The sequence below is a fragment of the Pezoporus occidentalis genome, unplaced genomic scaffold, assembly GCF_034315485.1.
Source record: "Pezoporus occidentalis ecotype Australia unplaced genomic scaffold, CSIRO_AGI_Poc_V1 ctg25, whole genome shotgun sequence".
NCBI lineage: Eukaryota > Metazoa > Chordata > Aves > Psittaciformes > Psittacidae > Pezoporus > Pezoporus occidentalis.
Genome location: NW_026914394.1, coordinates 3,751,068 through 3,769,288, shown reverse-complemented (window position 1 = coordinate 3,769,288; position 18,221 = coordinate 3,751,068). Strand labels below are relative to the sequence as shown.

The 18,221-nt window shown below is 38.0% G+C and overlaps 1 protein-coding gene across 1 annotated transcript in view; it reads left to right on the top strand.

Moving 5' to 3' along the window:
* FAF1 (Fas associated factor 1) overlaps window positions 1–18,221 on the top strand; it is a 170,758-nt gene that overhangs the window by 145,725 nt on the left and 6,812 nt on the right. The window contains exons 16-18 of the mRNA XM_062623203.1: window positions 5,501–5,581; window positions 5,931–6,008; window positions 8,749–8,964. Of these exons, the coding sequence (XP_062479187.1) occupies window positions 5,501–5,581; window positions 5,931–6,008; window positions 8,749–8,964 (375 nt within the window). The remainder of the gene's footprint in view (window positions 1–5,500; window positions 5,582–5,930; window positions 6,009–8,748; window positions 8,965–18,221) is intronic.

Sequence of the window (18,221 nt, the reverse complement as noted above, 5' to 3'; positions counted from 1 at the left end):
CTGTGACATGGTTTAGTGGTGGACTTGGCAGTCCTGGGGTAACAGTTGGACTTGATCTTAAAGGTCTTTTCCAACCTACTTGATTCTGTGCTATATCCCACAGCCACACAGGAAGTTGAAGAGGATAACTGATGGTCTGTTCATCTTTTCCTCCTTCAAATAGGTTGCTTTTCTCCACTCCTTAACCTGCATTGTGTTCTCCAGTTAGAGGATGGCCTAAGCGCTTCCATCAGCTGTGCAGGAGGAGACCCCTGCAATTTCTGTTTAGGCGCTGAAGCTCACATTAAAGTCAGTAGAAATTAAGCATCTGAATACCTTTGATAATCTGTGTTCCATCTAACACTGTCATGTGTATCATGGTATATAGTGTTTGCACAACAAGAGGTTATCAGAATAAATACATGAAATCCATTAAATCCCAAAGCACAAAAGCATTCCGGTGATGACAGCCATCCAGTGAAGAACGTGATTTAACCCCTCAAAAATCCAATTAGCACGTTTGCTAATTATTACTAGTTATAACTAATTAAACTACAGTAATCAAAATTTATTTGATTAAATTTTCCAATTTTGAATTTGTAATATGATAGCACCCCAAAGAGAAGGCTGAGTGGAGACCTCATAGCAGCCTTCCAGTATCTGAAGGGGGGCTATAGGGATGCTGGGGAGGGACTCTTCATTAGAGACTGTAGTGAAAGGACAAGGGGTAACAGGTTAAAACTTAAACAGGGGAAGTTTAGATTGGATATAAGGAGGGAATTCTTTCCTGTTAGGGTGGTGAGGCACTGGAATGGGTTGCCCAGGGAGGTTGTGAATGCTCCATCCCTGGCAGTGTTCAAGGCCAGGTTGGACAAGGCCTTGGGTGATATGATTTAGGGTAAGGTGTCCCTGCCCACGGCAGGGGGGTTGGAGCTTGATATCTTAAGGTCCTTTCCAACCCTAATTATTCTATGATTCTATTCTATGATCGGTTTCCCATTGAGCGCTTCACCGCGCTGACACACCAGCAGGGACGAGTGCTGCCTTCAAGAGCTTATGGCATAGTTTGAACTATGATAAAATGCAAGGCAACAGCAGATTTAAAAAAGAAGGTAAAATTAGAACATCTTTAATTTGTGTGGCTTTTTGGGTATACATGTTGATGGCTCCAGTCACTGAATATTCACTTTGTTTCTCTTAGAAACAACAGCTTTCCCTGTGATATAGCCCAGATGTTGTAACAGGACCGGCTGGCTTTTTTCCCATGGGAAGTCACTACAGAACTTTAAAGAAAGTTTTGGGGTTGTTGGGGTTTTTTTGTCACTTGATGTAATTCCCAAAACCCAGTATCAGGAACTGGGCCTTCATCCTTAGATGCAGACGGGCAGGATCTTCCGGTGGTTCTGCGTTGTTTTGCCTCCCCACCTGTAGCTCTGCCACAACAGAAACATTCATTTGCTTTGTCTTCATTGTTCTCCTCTGCCAAACACATTCTGTGTACACTTTTTCCCTCCATGTATTCCCCATCATGTACGTTTAAGTTATACAATGTGCAAGTCTGTCAGTGAGTCAAATTAATGCCTTTCTTGCTCTGGTTTGTTTGGCCAAAGGGGTGTTTCTCTTTAATGCTCCCATGAACAGCCTCAAGCACTCACAGATTTTAATTTCAGGAGTGGCTCGGTGAAATGACCTGTCGTTCAGATAAGCATTAAGCACTTGTAAATACACTCTCTTTGGGGTTTTTTCTTTCTTGTAGCAGCCGTTTACTCAGTGATGCTCTGAGAAATGTCTTCTGCTCATGGTTATCTTCTCAAGTTCTGTCTCATCTGGTTTTACTTCACAGTAAAACAGATCCCAAGGGGCAATGGGGAATAAAATAGAACACGTCTCCCTGAGACAGATCAGGTATAAAACTGATTCCTGGGGTTACATCATTAAATCCTACCCTCAGAAACAGCAACAATAAATAAAAAATAGCCCATGAGGGCCAATGCTGACTTTTTCAGCAAAACATCCCCTCCAAAAAGCCAAGTGTATGGTGTATTTGGGTTTTTATCCTGTGGAATCTGCAGGAAAAGGGAGCATTGCTGCTGTAAATTCAGTCAGGAATCCGTCTTTTCCATCATCTTGCATCTGAACACACCTGCTATTAGGTGCTTCAGGGGTGACTTTAACAAATGGTTTAGGTGATAATTTTTTGGAGATAGGTGTTCTAAATTTCTTCCTAACCTTCTCTGTTAATTTTTCTTAGTCTCATAGCTCTGAATATTACTCAAGGTTTTCATTACTTAAGGTTTTATCTGGTCCATTGTAACTATCTCATGAATGTAAGTGTTTTCTACTTTTGTTGTGACTTTGCATCTGCAGTATGCATGAAAGCAAAGTTAATTCAAAGCTGAAGAATATATTCTGTGGGTAAATGCAGGGTTTTTTTTTAACTATAAACTTTCTATCAAATCAGTGTGTCCTCCTGATTGTTACATCCTCAAAATGGGAAAAGGGAGATCAGCAACTTTTTCCCTTTACGGAGCGAAAGAGAATTACCTCCTCATCTCCTGCATAAACCCCATGGGATGTGGATGGTTTACATTCACACCCACCTTCAGTCCCTGCTGTGTAACCCCCATTTCTAATGAAGACTTTTAAGGTGACCTGGGATAAGTCATTGTCTGCTTACAACTTGGTTGCTTGAAGAAGGAAGATAGCAAATTTGCCTTCATTGCTAAAGTATTGTGGAGATACATTTAGTGATGGTCAGTAGATGCTGCAGTTTATATAGGGTTTAACAGGAATGATTTCAGCTACCTCAAATTTTATTGATGGGTAACACGACATTTTTAAAAGTAATTATTAATTATTAATTTTTCTTCATGTATTTTTTCTTAGCGCATTGAAAGATTCTCTGCATAGCATTTTCTTCTGCTCTTCCTGTCACTATTACGAATTTTCTTACTGGTGAACTTGAGTCATCCTCGTACTTCGTATGGTTTCTCTAGAGGAAGAGATGTCTAAAATAACAAACTGCATTCCAAAAAGGAGAACTGCTTTATCTAATGTTTAAAATTTGTCCAAGGTGTAACTCTGAACCGGAGAATGTTACATAGAGGTGGTTCCTGTCAAGTGCGACCAGTATTAACAAAACACAGAAGTAGGTTCAAAGAGACATTTCATAGAATTACATCTGCTTCTTACCTAAAGAAATCTGGATTCCAGATTTGGTTTTAAAGTCAGTTTCAGTAAATGTTTCAATGCATTGTAGAGCTCGGTGGCACAGTCATTTACATTTACATGTGGCTCATATATTTCCATGAGGACCAGTCATGCGTCGTAATTCTTCACATTCCTGACGTCTTTTTCATAATCCACTTTTAGGATGATGATAACTGTGATGAATAGGGAGGAAATAATGTTTTATTTTTTTAAATGCTTGGAATTCATGTTTTGATTCTAGCTGCAGGATCGATAGCGTCAGTGTTTTTTGCAGTTATCATCTAGGTTATATCATTTAAACCTATTTTAGAAGTTCTTTAGTGCAGCTCTCTGTAGGTAAATGAATCCTGTGCTCATCATGGATAACTTCTAATAACTTCTAGACAGTAAAATGAAAAATAAAAGCCAGTGCTCAGTTTCTCACAACTCTGATTAATGTGTATGTACACTGAGTCCGTTTTAACAATTTTTATAACATTTTAATTTTTACTTTTTGAGTGCTGGTTTGGGGTTCTTTTTTGTGAACTAAACTATATGTTATGATGAAGGAAAGAGCCTGTAGTTGGAATAGTTGCATCTGATCTTTCAGTTTTCTTTCGGGCTCTAGCTGGACTTGTGTGACCTTTGAAATTCAGTGTGTGAACTTAGGTGTGATATATGAAGATGCAAAAATGAAAGTTCAATAGGTTCTCTTTGAAATAATGTTTTTTACAACCTCTCACAGATTACCTGAAGTCCTTTTCCTTTAGAAAGCTGATTTGGGAAGATAGTTTCGGTTCTCACCATTCTAAGATAAATTTATGGTATGCTTGTGGAAAGTCCCAGTATAGATCCTACAAAACTTTTTCCTTTGCCTGTTACATTCCATCTATGAGAAGAGTTGGGAAAACCTTTGTGTATTCAAGGTGCTTTCCTCATACTTTTGATAGCATAAAAATTGAAGCTGTTTGTTATTAAAAACGCTCTTCTCAGACATGGAATATTAGTGTAGGGTAGTTTCAGCTATAAGGTTTGAGTTAACTGTTGAAGATATTCCATGAGCGTAGCACATGAAGCTTATCAAGATCTAGAGAAGCCAAGAAGGGGAACGAGTTATTTGGTGGTTATTGTCCTTTTTACATTATGATTCCCTTATGTGGAATAAACCTTACAAATGAATGGTAAAATTAATATAATTCTTTAATAAGTAGTAGGTAGTAGACCTTCATTTCTATGAAATCCAGGGTATAGATTACTCCAGTGCAAGTACTGTGTTACTGGTGAATGGTTACTGGTACCACAGGTGAATGTGCTGAGCCCACCAGCAATCTCACAGCTACTAAATCTTACTGATTTTTATAGGGACCATAGCCTCTGCAGGGCTCTGGGAGGATTATAAGATGTAAGAGGAGTAAGTTTAGGGCAGCAGCCGCTGTCTCTGGCTCCAAAGGTGGAGTATGAAGCTACTGATTGTGTACTTTGCTTTATCAGACATCACCCCAGTTCAGTTATTCCAGCTTTCAGGGATATCCACTTCTTGATCCTCCACTCTGTGGATGATACCTCACTTTGTCTTTCATGTATTTTTAGTAAACCTTTATTTCTTCATGCTGTGATCATTAATAAGATACTTTGCTAGGTTTGCTGGCTTGAAGTTCGCATGCTGACACGCTTCTTGGCAGCCTGCATCTGTCCATCTGAGATGCTTCAGAGCAGTACTTGCTACTTTCCCATTATTGTGTAATATTCAGCACTGTGAATTGAGGCCTCTGAATGATGTTTGACAGTCACAGCCCTGGATGGGTCCTCCTGAGGGCTTTTTTACCAGGATCTGGGAACAGGTCTTCTCTCTCAGGACAAGCTGTTACTCGCTGTTAGTCTGAGTGGAGAGCAAATTAAAATCCAGCCTCATCCTCTAAACCACAGTCTGTCCTTCCCTATTACAAGACCATCCAAATTGTCAGCTGCAGGAGTGAAACCCTCCCCAGCACCAGCCCACACGTACCCCTCCAGTGGCATGGCTGGGGCTGCACCATTCCTGGGGGCTGCACCAGCCACAGCCCTGATAAAAATGGCAGAGCAAAGAGTCTTGGTACCAGGTCCAGCCCTCAGGACAGGGCTTGGGCACACAGATCTGTTACATGACAATTGAAACATAGCTTTAGGTAAATCATAATTTTTAAAGCAGTGCCACCCCTGAACTCATTCCTCCTAGCAGCAGTCAAGTAATTTGAAGTTACTGGGATTAAAAAGTGCTGCCGAACATAAAGGTATATATCATATTGGTCCACTGTTTGCTGATTTTTTTTGTTTTCTTTTTTTTTTACTTTAGGATGAACGTGAAGCCAGAGAAAATGTGAAAAGAGAGCAGGATGAAGCATACCGCATATCATTGGAGGCTGACAGAGCAAAGGTGTGTGCAGGGTGAATGTCAGGATCTCTCCACAGCTGGTGAAGTAGCTCTGGTGCAGGGAACTGCCTGCCTTCTGTTCTGCTCTTGAGATGATATGGTTGCTCTAGGAGCCATTATTGCCCTTAGAGGTTATAAAATGGCACTGGATACAGTCACTAGGAGTAGACTTCACTACATCTGCCCGCTAAAGCAGTCCTGGCCACATAATAGTAGAAGTTGGGAAAGGAATGACTTACCTCTGATAATCAATTTCTACAGAAAGGTTGAGTTTCTTTGCTTTTATTTGGCTAGCGCTCATCATTAAACACAGCTGTGGAAAGCGAGGTAATACATGCTCTTTGTTTCTTAGAGGGAAGCACAAGAGAGAGAAATGGCAGAGCAGTTTCGCTTGGAACAAATTCGGAAAGAACAGGAGGAAGAACGTGAGGTAGGAGGTTTTACTTTCTCTGACAACTGTTTGGGTTCTTAAACCTTATGGACATTGCAACTTTCATTCAAAGTATAACTTTTATGTGAATTTTAAAAGTTTAAAAACTTTTAGAAGTTAATTTCTTACCATATATATGTAAAACATAGTGCAGCTAAATCATTTTCATCCACTGCTTAATAGCTTTTTTGTTCCATCATCTGGGTCTGAACTAGAGCCAGATATTAGATAGGCCTGCTCATAGGAGATCCAGGAAACGAGCTCCATAACTGGTGGAATCTTTGAGAACTTCTAACTTTATTTCTGCAGGCACTCCTTTAAACATACAATACCATGGAGCCCTTTCATTTCTCCCAGGAAGTACTAAATTCAGTCCAGCAGCAGTATTCACTGGTTTGAGAAAGGTGCTGTCCACTTCTTTCTTATCCTGCAGTATCTGATTATGTATTTAGCTCCTGTTATTAGTATAAGCCAAGAATGGAAGCTGAAACACTACTGAAGGAGCAATACATAAAACTAGACTGTGAGAATTGTGTCGGGGATAATTGTAAGATGGAATTCTGTGATGTTAATAGCAGTCAAACATGAATCAGTAGCAGTAGCATGGAGCAGTAATGAACTCTTGAGCAGCCAGCTCACAGTCATATTTAAATAAGATGGTTTGGTTTTGGTTTTTTTAAGTATTTTTTTCATGCATAGAAAACAATAATTACTTCTGCTTTATTGTATCTGCTCCTGAGCCATTCCATTGGCCTTTTGGAAATGGTTTTCTTACACAAAGGTTGCAAGACTAGTCCATGTTATCAAAATATACCTGGGCTTCCCTGTTTAACTGTAGAGTGCAGTGATGAAAATAATAGGATCTGTTTGCTTAGTAGAACAAAAGGGATTTTAACAATAATGTTTACTAACACTCCCCATTTTCAAGTATACAGATTACTTATACTGAACTGTTCTGCAACAGTGTTTACTTACAGAAGTGGCTTTGTGTTCAGTTTGTATATTTAAAATCTGACTATTGAGCTGAACATCTTTTTGTCAGCAAACTGAAATTGCTTGTTCAGGTCCAAGAGTTTTTGATGTGATCCATCACGTCATTGTTTTCTGAGTTGCTTTGCTGGTACAGAATATCCATTGTAAATTGCCATTTTATGTTGAAGCCTTGGAGACTAGTTACTTTAGGGAGCAACACACTCTTTGCACAAAGAAAAGAGCTCTAATGAGCTACTGTTGTTTATTTTTCTATAATATAATTGATTGGGTTCAGTAAATAATGTAGCATCTGTTGTTATACTTTGTGGGGAAATGTCAAAACAGAAAGATAGTAAGCAGGTGGTTGAGAATGGAGAGAGAGAAAATTAAAATAGAATCTATTTAAAACATAATCTCATAGTAGATGAGCAAAAATGAACTCAAGTTCTATGTATAAATATTTATACTGAGATATAATTTGCTCAGAGGTTTGTGTGTGAGAAGTAGACAATTTAAAAGCCTTCATAAGCCTTGCTTCTGCCCTGTTCTTTCTCTTTGATGGGATCATCCTCCATCAGTTTCTGTTAGTAAATGACCTTGGGGAGGTTTTCAAAGGCACAAATAGCAACTGTGTATCTTGAAAGTTCCTAGAAAATCTGGGTAAATCCCTACCTGACTGCCTCTTCAGGTTGGAAAATTGTCTTTTAGGTGTATTTTGGGGCAGGCAGTTTATTCCATTCATTGACATTCTCATTAACAGCTGCCTCAAGTGAGGTGATAGTGTAACAAGACTGCTTTCTAAGTGTGATCTGATTTTTAACAGATGACCGTGCCTGTCCATGAGTACCGACAGTGTTCAGTACCCTCCAAATTCAAGCCCACCTTGTTCAGCAATCAAATACTAGGCATCAATTAAAAACCGAAATAACCTGCTCAAAGTGTTAGTGTTGTAGTAGATCCTGGAAGCAGAGGACAGGCTTGGCTCCTGCCCTTAAAATCCTGACATCAGCAACATACACAATGTTAGCAGGAAGACAGTCAGACCCATTTTCAGGCAGGTAATGTCATTACATTTGAGGCTGATTTCATGCAAATTGTTGCAGAAACTGTGCACGCATGTGCTTGGAACCATCTTCCTGCAAATAATAATAATTGCTTGCTTTAAATCTTAAAGCTTCCGGCTCTGTTCTCCCAGTTTTCTTCTTTGACCATTCCTATTTTTATCTGTCCACTATGTATCTTAATGTACCTCCATGATATTTTTAATGATGTCTTTTTAACAGTGTTTTAGATTATTTACAATAAATCTCCTGTATATATTTCTTTTAACTCTGAACTGCCACTAAGGGTCTTGTCTTTGCTGCAAAAACTCAGTTACTCTGTGCAAGAGGAAGGCAATTTGATAAGTGCATTTAAAGAAATACTTTTACTGCCTTTTAATTTATACCCTTCAAGGAAGCAATTGGCCACTTGACAATTATTCTCTCATTCGAATTTTTTCCAAGGCGTTCTGCCAAATGATTAAATTACTTATCCCTATCGTGCATTAACTGTAGACCTAATAATATGTGTTATAAGGAAGGATTTATTTTAATTAGTTGTCTGGTGGGCTGTTATTAAGGAATGAATAAAAATGATTTTGTCATTGAGATCTAAAGGCTCTGGAGCACTGTGGCACATCTTGAAGTTCTAGAAGAAATAAGAAGAAAAGCTTTCTGTCCTTCTATTGATAGCATTGCAAGCTCAATGGTTATTTTTCCTTCCTCAGGCTATCAGGCTCTCTCTTGAGCAATCTTTGCCTCCTGAACCAAAGGAGGAGAGCACCGAGTCTGTCAGTAAACTGCGTATCCGGACGCCCAGCGGAGAGTTCTTTGAGCGACGTTTCCTGGCCAGCAGCAAGCTGCAGGTTGTCTTTGATTTTGTAGCTTCCAAGGGATATCCTTGGGAGGAGTACAAGCTGCTGGGCACCTTTCCGAGGAGAGATGTGAGTAAATGTACCTTTCAGGAATACATACCACTACTTCTTTCTCCAGTATGTTAGAGGACCGGTATGTTATAGCATAGAAGATAAAAGATACGACTAAGCGTGCTGCCAACTACCATCAGATGTTACATACAAAATTGTGTCTCAAAATCTGTTTCCAGTAACACTGTAAAAAATTCTCCATTTCTGAAACAAACAAACTGTGGACCATATTCAATGAAAACCGCCCAAATATGCTGAGCCAGTACTGATTATATCCTGTTTTGAAGGAAGGCACATTGAAATTAGTACTCTGTTTGCATCTGTTAATAGCTGGTACTTCTCATCTCTTTGGTTTGCCATTTTGATGCAATTTTATGTTATGAACCAGGAAGGCTCAGGATTCAATAGTATGCAGTTATGAGCTAATCAGTAAGTTCTAGTAGATTACTCATTCACCTTTTACATAATATCAGTAAATAATCATCTGTATCTCCTACCTCAAAATTCGAATGATGTACCTGCTGTGACCCATTTTCAGAATCAATACTGCTTGCAAATGCCTATTACATTCTGTTGATTTATCAGCAGATATTTATGCACTAGTTACTAGGTTTCTTTGAAAATATACCCATGTGTTTTCTGCTCTCTTACAAATTAACTTTAATTTCTTGTTTAGCCATTGTTACAGCAAAGGGATACAACTGTGCAGCAATTACCCAGGGCCTGTATAAAGGACAAAGGTAACAGGCACTACAGAGGTGACAAAACAGAGCTAAGCAAAGATGGGTAAAGCAGCTTTTTGGCCATACTGCCTCAGTATTAAACAAGTGGGGGCAGCTCTGGATCAGATGTGGTTTTGTTTCCTGGAGGCATCTCCGGGTGACTGTTTAAGCCGTTTTTCATCAAAAGAGCTCAGTAAGTTGGGTTGTTTTGCCATTTGTTTCCCATCACTGCCCCTGGAGGAAGTTCACTAGGAATAAGGCTCTGATTAGTGTGTTTACAGTACTATTTTGTAACAGATACCTCTTGCTTTATCGTCTCATTTGTATGTACTCCAAAAGGGAAGAAAATAACATCCTTAGCAAGAATACAATCTTGAGAGTGGATGTGATTTCTGACTGGTTTTTGCATAACTGTGAACAGGATTGTAGTGCTTGCAGCTTTTCTTCCACCTTGTCTCATATTGAGAATCCTGATCTGTCAGACTGAAAAGCAGCATTTAAGGAATCTCATTAATCACTAATTAACTTTACTCCTTAAGCATGTAATATCATTTCCAGTGGAACCAAGGACTAGAAGTCATCTCTGTTTCCAGGATTACCAATCATTCTGTTTATTTGACAGAAGAAGAACAATGTTTCACAGTCTAAACAATGTTTCTGTGTATTTTAAATATTCTGGAAGTCGTACCTCCTTAACTGTAACATATTTTTATCTTAGTACATATTTAATATAAAACCCCCTGCATGTATATTACTCTATTTACATTTGTTTGCACTTTAGACTGTTTCTGTACTGATGATATTCACTGTACTGATGATGTTCACTGATGATGTTCTCTGTACTGATGATGTTCACATCATCATCATTATTAATTTTAGTCCCCTGTAACAAACTCAAAAATTGATCAGATGACTCATATAAGAACAAATTAAGAAAGGTGCAGAAAAGAAAAAAGGCCACTAAATTAGATCAGGCTGGTATTTTCAGTGCGTCTGTGAAACTGTCCGGGAGAAAATGCTGAGGCAAAGAAAGGGGAATTTAACAGCAGGATACGGAGCCGTTGGTCTGTTGCGTGGGAAGCAAAGACCCTGTCATCTTTTTTTCTATGATTCCAGCCTAATAATGCCATGTATGAGGAGTCACATAAATGATTCATGCCGATTGACTCAGTGGTCGTGTATGAATCTGGTTGCCATTGTGACCACCAGCGCTACAACAGATGAAAAATAATCCCCAGGGGTTTTGCTAACCACTGAGAGCTATAAACGACATCTGCCGTGTTCCCCAGTTTGGGGAAGTTGGAAGTGTGCAACTCCATAGTTGATGAATGACTTGGAAAGACAGTAAAAGTATATATTCATTACGTTAGGTTACTCTTAAAAATATAGTGTAATTTGTCAAGACCCTTCTGCTATGTGATCTGTATCACAAACATCCGTTGAAATCTGTGCAGCAAGAACAGAGCACTTAGGATGCCTGTGCTCCAGAAAACAGTGGCATTTAAAATGCGTAAATTTAAAATATGTATAAACATGTTTATACATAACATATTTTAAAAAATATATTTGAATATATCAGTTACTTTGCTGGAGTTTTTGCTGCAATAGGATGAAAACATATCTTCTCCAGATTGTATTTTTTATCTCTGTCCTCATTTGTAATTCCATAACACACCCCCTTAAAAGTGTTTCTGTCTTACCAAAACAAGTGGATTCTCTTTAACCAATTCAGCATTCTCTTGTAATAAACTCATTAGAGCATTTTTTCCCTGTTTTTCAAAGCCATCAGTCCTTATACAGTGTTGTTGAAGTATTTCTGTCTTTCGTATATGAAAATTCATTAGTTCTTAGTTCTATGTTCCAGTTGCTTACAGAGATATCCTTAGCTAACTTAAAGTTGGTATCATAACCCTACTGTAAATACAAACTTGTACACATGAGTAAATACACAGATTAACCTTTTCCAGACACTACTTGTAGATTTTAAAGCAGCAGTGACATTCCAAAGCAGTGAAGCACATGCAGTGGCTTGTTATTGGGTCTTTGTCACTGCCTGTGTTGTTCTTTCTTCTAGTGCTGAAATTAGATATTAGCCATGTCCTCTCTCAGTACCTTAAACAAGGCAGCAGCACTACATAACATACCAACAAATGTGTATCACACAGGTGAACCTGGGTCAGGAGGTAACTTGCACCTCTAACTTTGAAAACGTTTGGCAAGCACATCTTTTGAGTGAAAAGCTGTATTATAAGTTCTTTGCTTTATTCTTAAATGCACCTGCAAAGGCTTTAATGGAAGCAAATGTGTGACCTGTTCAAATGTATGTGCTGATTTTAGAATTATAGTTCCCTTTCTTCCAAGAATTGCCCTAATCTTCAAAATGCATTTAACTATAACAAAAAGAGCTCACCCTAAGCATATTAGTGTGCTCAGTCAACCTTCTCATTCAGTATTTCTTCTGTGTTCATTTCTCTTAAAAGCCTTCCCAAACACTAATTTCAGTAGTCCTCTCAATTTGCCGCCTGTATGATCCACCTTCTCCCACTATCCCAGAGACTTCCCAGTTGATCAGTTCCTTGCTTCCTTCTGTGGAGATCTGCAGAAGTCTTCCTAATACTCTCTTAACGTCTGATGGAGTGGGGGCGTTTAACCACACTTTAGGCAAGAAGGTGAAGTGTATCAGGTCTACCTGAAACTATAGGAAAAATGTGCAGAACAAATTTACCCAATCTGGGCTTCAGCCACCCTAGTAGGATTAATGATATGTTGGCAAGTGTTTTATGGTCCTGGCATGCTTTCTCTTTCAAAAGACTATTTTTGAAAGACTGAATTTCTTAATTTCTTCTGGAAAATATCAAAACTGCAACCTATCATTTCTTCTGCTCCTTCCTCCTTAAGGTGGAGCATTAGTTATGTATTTGAGAATATGCCTTTTGCAGACACGGTATTAGAGACTTAAGCTCTTTATTTACTGTATCTGGAGGCCCTGGTAAGCCAAGACTTCTACAGTATTTCACATTTTATTTTTCTGAGCCACAGCTTAGGATCAGGTGGCAGTTAAGTCACTTAAGGTTATTTAAATGCATCTAAAATGTTGCTTAATAATTCAGAACCAGTTTGCTCTGTTTAGAGTATTAAGATTTTTTAAATCCTTTTAATTAACCAATTTCAACAGCAGTTTAAATAAACAGAAACAAAAAATCTGTCTCCCTTGAAAGGGCAGAAATGAGATTTAACTCAACTTGCATGTCAATTTAAATTAGGAATGATCAGCATTTCAGTAAATTTAGAGTCAGGCAATTCTTAATATTATATATATTATATAAATATTATATATATAATATATGTATTTATATATAATATTATATAAATATTAAAATATTCCTCCAAATCCAAATGTGATCATTCCTGTGCTCAGAGTAATCCTCTTTGATGCCCACAGTGGTGAAAATAATGCCACAGGATAGTAAACTAGCTACAGCACTCAGCTGATGTAGTAGGCAGAGTATTTAGCACGCGTGGGTCTGAAAAGGTAACTATCCTCTGTTCTCAGACAGGTAATGTTAAGAGCCTGATCTCCATATTACTGTGCCAGGTAGTTTGGCAATTCTGTATATCAGTTCCAGAAGCCATTCTTTGTAAGGATTGTTCTGCATTTCACTCAGTGCAAACTTCTTACTCTACATAACCTACTTTTAAACTCATTAGATAGTGTTTAAACTCATAGTTCCTGAAAGCATTATATGTCCAGGACCATCTCTGGCTTTTAACGTTCTTTCCTCTAATCATCTTCTTGATAGAAAGAAAGATGGGGAGAAAGATCTTAACTGTGAGAAAGGATTCATGCAGTGTCATGGTTATACCTTGTAGCACTTTCAGTAACTTCACATAAATCAGGAAAGTAGCTTGAATATCTGTCTGATGGCAAAGAAAGATTTTGAATGAATTAAATATTTTTTTGAAATATTAAAAGTTTTCAAATGTTTTGTAAGTTCAGGAAAAATTTATTATGTGATCCCTGTAATTTTCCCAGTTGTTTCAGTTACTGGTGTTTGTATTTCCTACTACATGAGACAGTTCTCATCTGCTTCAATTCACATAATTTAAAATTTTACAGGTCAATACAGCTTTGATGGTGGCATGTGTTTATCAGCTCTGATCTAGTTTGCACAAGGCCATAACCACCTACAAAGTTAGATGTCCCTCCTCTTGTCATTTACAACTGTCCTTAAGTCAATACTACCTGCCCTCGTCTTTCCTCTCTTTTCAGGATATGTTGTTGTTTTATTTATTCAAGCAGTTTAGTTTAGTTAAGACACCAAGAAGTTGCTTAAGCAAATTGGCCATACCAGAGTGGCATATTCCCATGCCTCTTTTAGAAGCATGATTTCTGGTCGTTCTTCCTCATGACTTGCAACAGTAGAACAGTTGGACTGGTGAACGTCGAGTGCAAGAGGAAAGGACCACATATCATTGCAGACAGAACACTGAAGCATTTGCAACCCCTAGGATTGCTGTTAATAAGTTTGGTGCTCAGCGAGTAGTATCGCAGTCTTTTGGTCTCCACATACAAAAGGGAGCAGGTGATGTTCTTGCCCTACTGAAATCAATGCCACTACTTTAGAGAATATTAGAGAATATTGAGTGGATTTTGCTTCTTGAATGTGATGTTTACTTTTGTGGAAATATCATTTCCATTTGGTAGTCAAGAATTCTGTAAATATTACAGATTTTTCGTATTTCCTTCCAAGAAAGACAGACTTGATCTTTAGTCTCTGCATAAGTAACTATGATATCCGAAGAGAAAGATGAGAGCCCTTCATGTATAAAGAAATTGGAAGGAGATGGAAGGAATGTCTTCCTCATCACATAAATGTAAGCTTATTCTTTAGAAAATAAAATCACATTCTGTAGGTCAATATAGTTTCTGATCTCTAACAACAGCTCTGAATCTGGGGGATGTTTAACCAATTTCAGGAAATAGATGTGCATTTCAGATGAGCTGTTTTATGTAAGACTCACTAAAGTAAGCAAGCATTCACAACACTCAATGCGGTATGTGAACTCTCAGTTGAGTCATCCTCATTAGTTAACCTACTGACTAATGCCAGCCGTGTGATTAATATATTCCACCCAGGCACATCCCTTGGACCAAAAGTGTTCTTTTATTCAGCACTGCCCCATTTTACAAGACATTTATTTCAGGGGAGGTGCATTAGTGTTCACAGGAAGATGCCTTAGTTAAGCGACAGAGCTTTGCTGTTGCATATGGCATTATCCAGCATAAACTGGGCCTAAGATATTTTATACTTTTTCCCCGAAATTCAAGCTTAATGTTAATTTTATGGACCTTTTTTCCCCTCGTAGGAAGAAAATGTAATGATAAAATACCCATAAAGAGCCTTTGTAATAGTATGATACTAAGAATGCTGTGTCTGGTTACCAGAAAATTTAATGATCTCCTGCTGTTTTGGTAATTGCATAAGTAATACATCAGACTGAATCACCAAAGCGCTCTTAGGCGCGCTTTTTATTCTATTTACCTATCTACCAATCACAATGTTATACTGTAGATATCATTGTGGCATCTGAACATCTTAATCCTTTGAACTTGTGGTTAAAATCCTTTTGGATTGTTTTTCCATGCAGTTATAATTAAGTGCACATGAATCCAATCCTGGGTCATTCTATGAGTGACTCTGTTCACATCCGTTCCCCTTTGGGATGTATGCAAAGCAAAGATCTTGTAGTTCACTTGGAGCACTATGTAGTTACGTGTTTTCAAACTTCCAGCAGATGTGGCTGTTTGCTTCCCTTCAGCCCTTCATCAGTGTCCACAGTGAAAGTTACAGTATTTCTGGTGACATGATCTTGCTTTAGCTAGCACAGTTTAGAATAATTAAATACATGAATAATTGTTAGTTTGATATAAGCATGCTGGCAGCAGTGCCCATAAGTAATTAATAGACTGGTTTGCTGCTTGGCACAGTAGAAGTGTATGCTTAACATACGAATGCTGTCATCTGTAAATGCCAGTACTTAAATCTTTTCCCTACTCAGCAAGAAAACTGGAAGTAAGTAATGTGAAGGAGCAGGTTATGGAGCTCTTCTGCCCACAGGTCCTTTGGCAGGAAAAGTCCCATTCCAGTGTATTCTGTTGGCTTCTCTTTCTCCAAGAAATTGCACAAAGAATTCCTAAGTAAATCAAAGATTTCAAACCAGAAAGAAGGGAGAAAAGCAGAAAACCTCAGGGGAACTTTACAGCACCTTCCTCTTCCCTCAGCATCTGAAGCTATCGTAGAATCATCACAGAATGGTTTGGGTAGGAAGGGACCTTAAAGATCATCCAGTTCCAAGCCCTCTTCCATGGAGTCTAAGTCCTCCAGTCTCAGAGTTGTTGGCGCTGTGGAGACCGGCGCTGTGGAGACCAGCACTGTCTTGTTCAGTACCTGAAAGTAACTGCTCTGATGGATGCTAACTTTGACTTCTTGCTCTCAGTGTGTAAGGCAACTTGTGTAATACTTTAACACCATCAACAGCACATCAACAAAAGTCGTACTATTGAAAGAGACTTTAATTAATTTAAATTCTTCTGTGTTTTCACTTCTCCTGCCAAAATGAAAGTGTATGCATTATTTTGTGATTGAAAATGAGCTGTTTGAAAGGCCAGAGGAAGGTGCAGTCTTTTTTGCAGTGTTTTTTTGGTGAGATGACTTCTTAGAAATAAATACAAAACAGATATTCAGTTATGTTTGTAACTGGATGAATTTTGGCTTTATTTTGGGGGAGTACTGGTCACTAAGTAAAATTTCTGATCTTGGGCTAAAAAGAAGCACAGAACTACCTCACAGCTACCCAGGTGGATCTGCTGTATACAGCAATTCCTAGTGTCTTTTCTTGGAAGTTAAACTATAGCTACGTATTTCTTTTACTATATCCACTGTTAAGTGATAGGAATTGGGTAAAAATCTGGTATTTTTTAAACACCGTTAACATTGAGACTTTTATTTAGTTTTGGTGCACGATCGATTAGTGTTTGTTTGGGGGGGAGGGTTAAGCTTTGTTTTAAAATAATGGTTTTTTTTCCAATTAAAAAATCAGATTTTCATGTCAAATCATGAATTCATAATGTTGAACTTTAAAACCCAGGTAGTCCATGTGTTACTAAGCAAATAGAGCAACACTGGGTTTGGTCTTATCCTTCTATTTACACTGCCCTGTCATTATGCTTAGTGTTTTGAAGAACAGAGGAGAACATGGTTGCTATCTTAATTTACTGGCTAAAAAGACAAGTAATGCAAATAAGGTTTATGAGCCTTCACTGATTAAAATCTATGCAGCAAATTCTTTTCTGATATAAATGAGGTTAAGGCAGTGAAAATATACGCTATGTGCAGATTGGCGGCACTTCAGGTATCTCGGAGAGCTGCACAGCTTTTCTTAGAGTAAAAAGCACGCTCTAAGTAGAGGCTGTAGCATCACATTTTGCTGTTTTATCAACGTCTGTCACTTTGCTTAGTAAATGTATTTTTAATATTTGCTTAATCTAAAATACTGTTTTGATCAAATATCTTCAGAGAAGATAGTAAGTGTGTGACATCTGGATTAAAGCTTTGTACTTAGATCAAGCCTAGAAGTTTTTTACTATGACATATTTTTCCTTGTTTGTGACAGCTTTCTTCAATTCAGATGTAAATTATCTCCCAGTTTATTCAACTAAACCAGATCAAATTGCATGTATTTCTATAAAGTAACCCCACTTTTGTTTGTTGCTCAAGTTGAGCGTATTATCTGTGTAACCCATAGATATTTCAATAGGTAGAAAGTATTCACTTTCACTTGTGTTTGTGTGTCATTCTGAAAATATATTTTTTCAAACAGATCTGGTACTTTACCAGGTGTGCCTTTAAGTAATTTCTATTGCATTTATACTTTAGGAGGATTAGGAAAGAGAGTAAAAGAACTCTTTGTCCGTTAGATTCATTAAATGTATTCATGCGTGTGTAAGTGGTATAGAGGCTGTGCTACTCAGGAATCAGATCCTTGTCCTAGGGCGTAGAGAAAGGTGAAGGGTGTGATATTTACTGCTTGTGTAAGTGTCATAATAATTGTGTATTCGATTCTTTATTTTTAAATTACCTTCCTGGGCATTAAGCCATTTTTTTGGTATTTATCTTTTCCCTGCAGAGTTAGGGAGGGTAAGGAACCACACCTTTGAAATGGTAAAAGTACAGCTGCTCAGGATGTGAAAGCATAATAGAGCAGGTATGTCAGCAAAGGTGAAGACATGACTAATACAAAAATCATTCTAGAAGGAAAAAGACTTTGCCATAAAAATGTATTAAGATGTTGTTTCAACTAGTATTGTATTTCATTACTGGGTAATGAAAAAAACGAAGGGATTTATTCAGCATAAAGTGTAAGTAGCCACTATGTTCTTACAGGAGAAATATGAGTAAATGTTACTATCTCTTGGTTTTGCACAGTCTTAAATCATTCAAAGTACCACTGAAGTACTTCAAACCAACTAGCTAGTGCTTAGCTGAAATAATT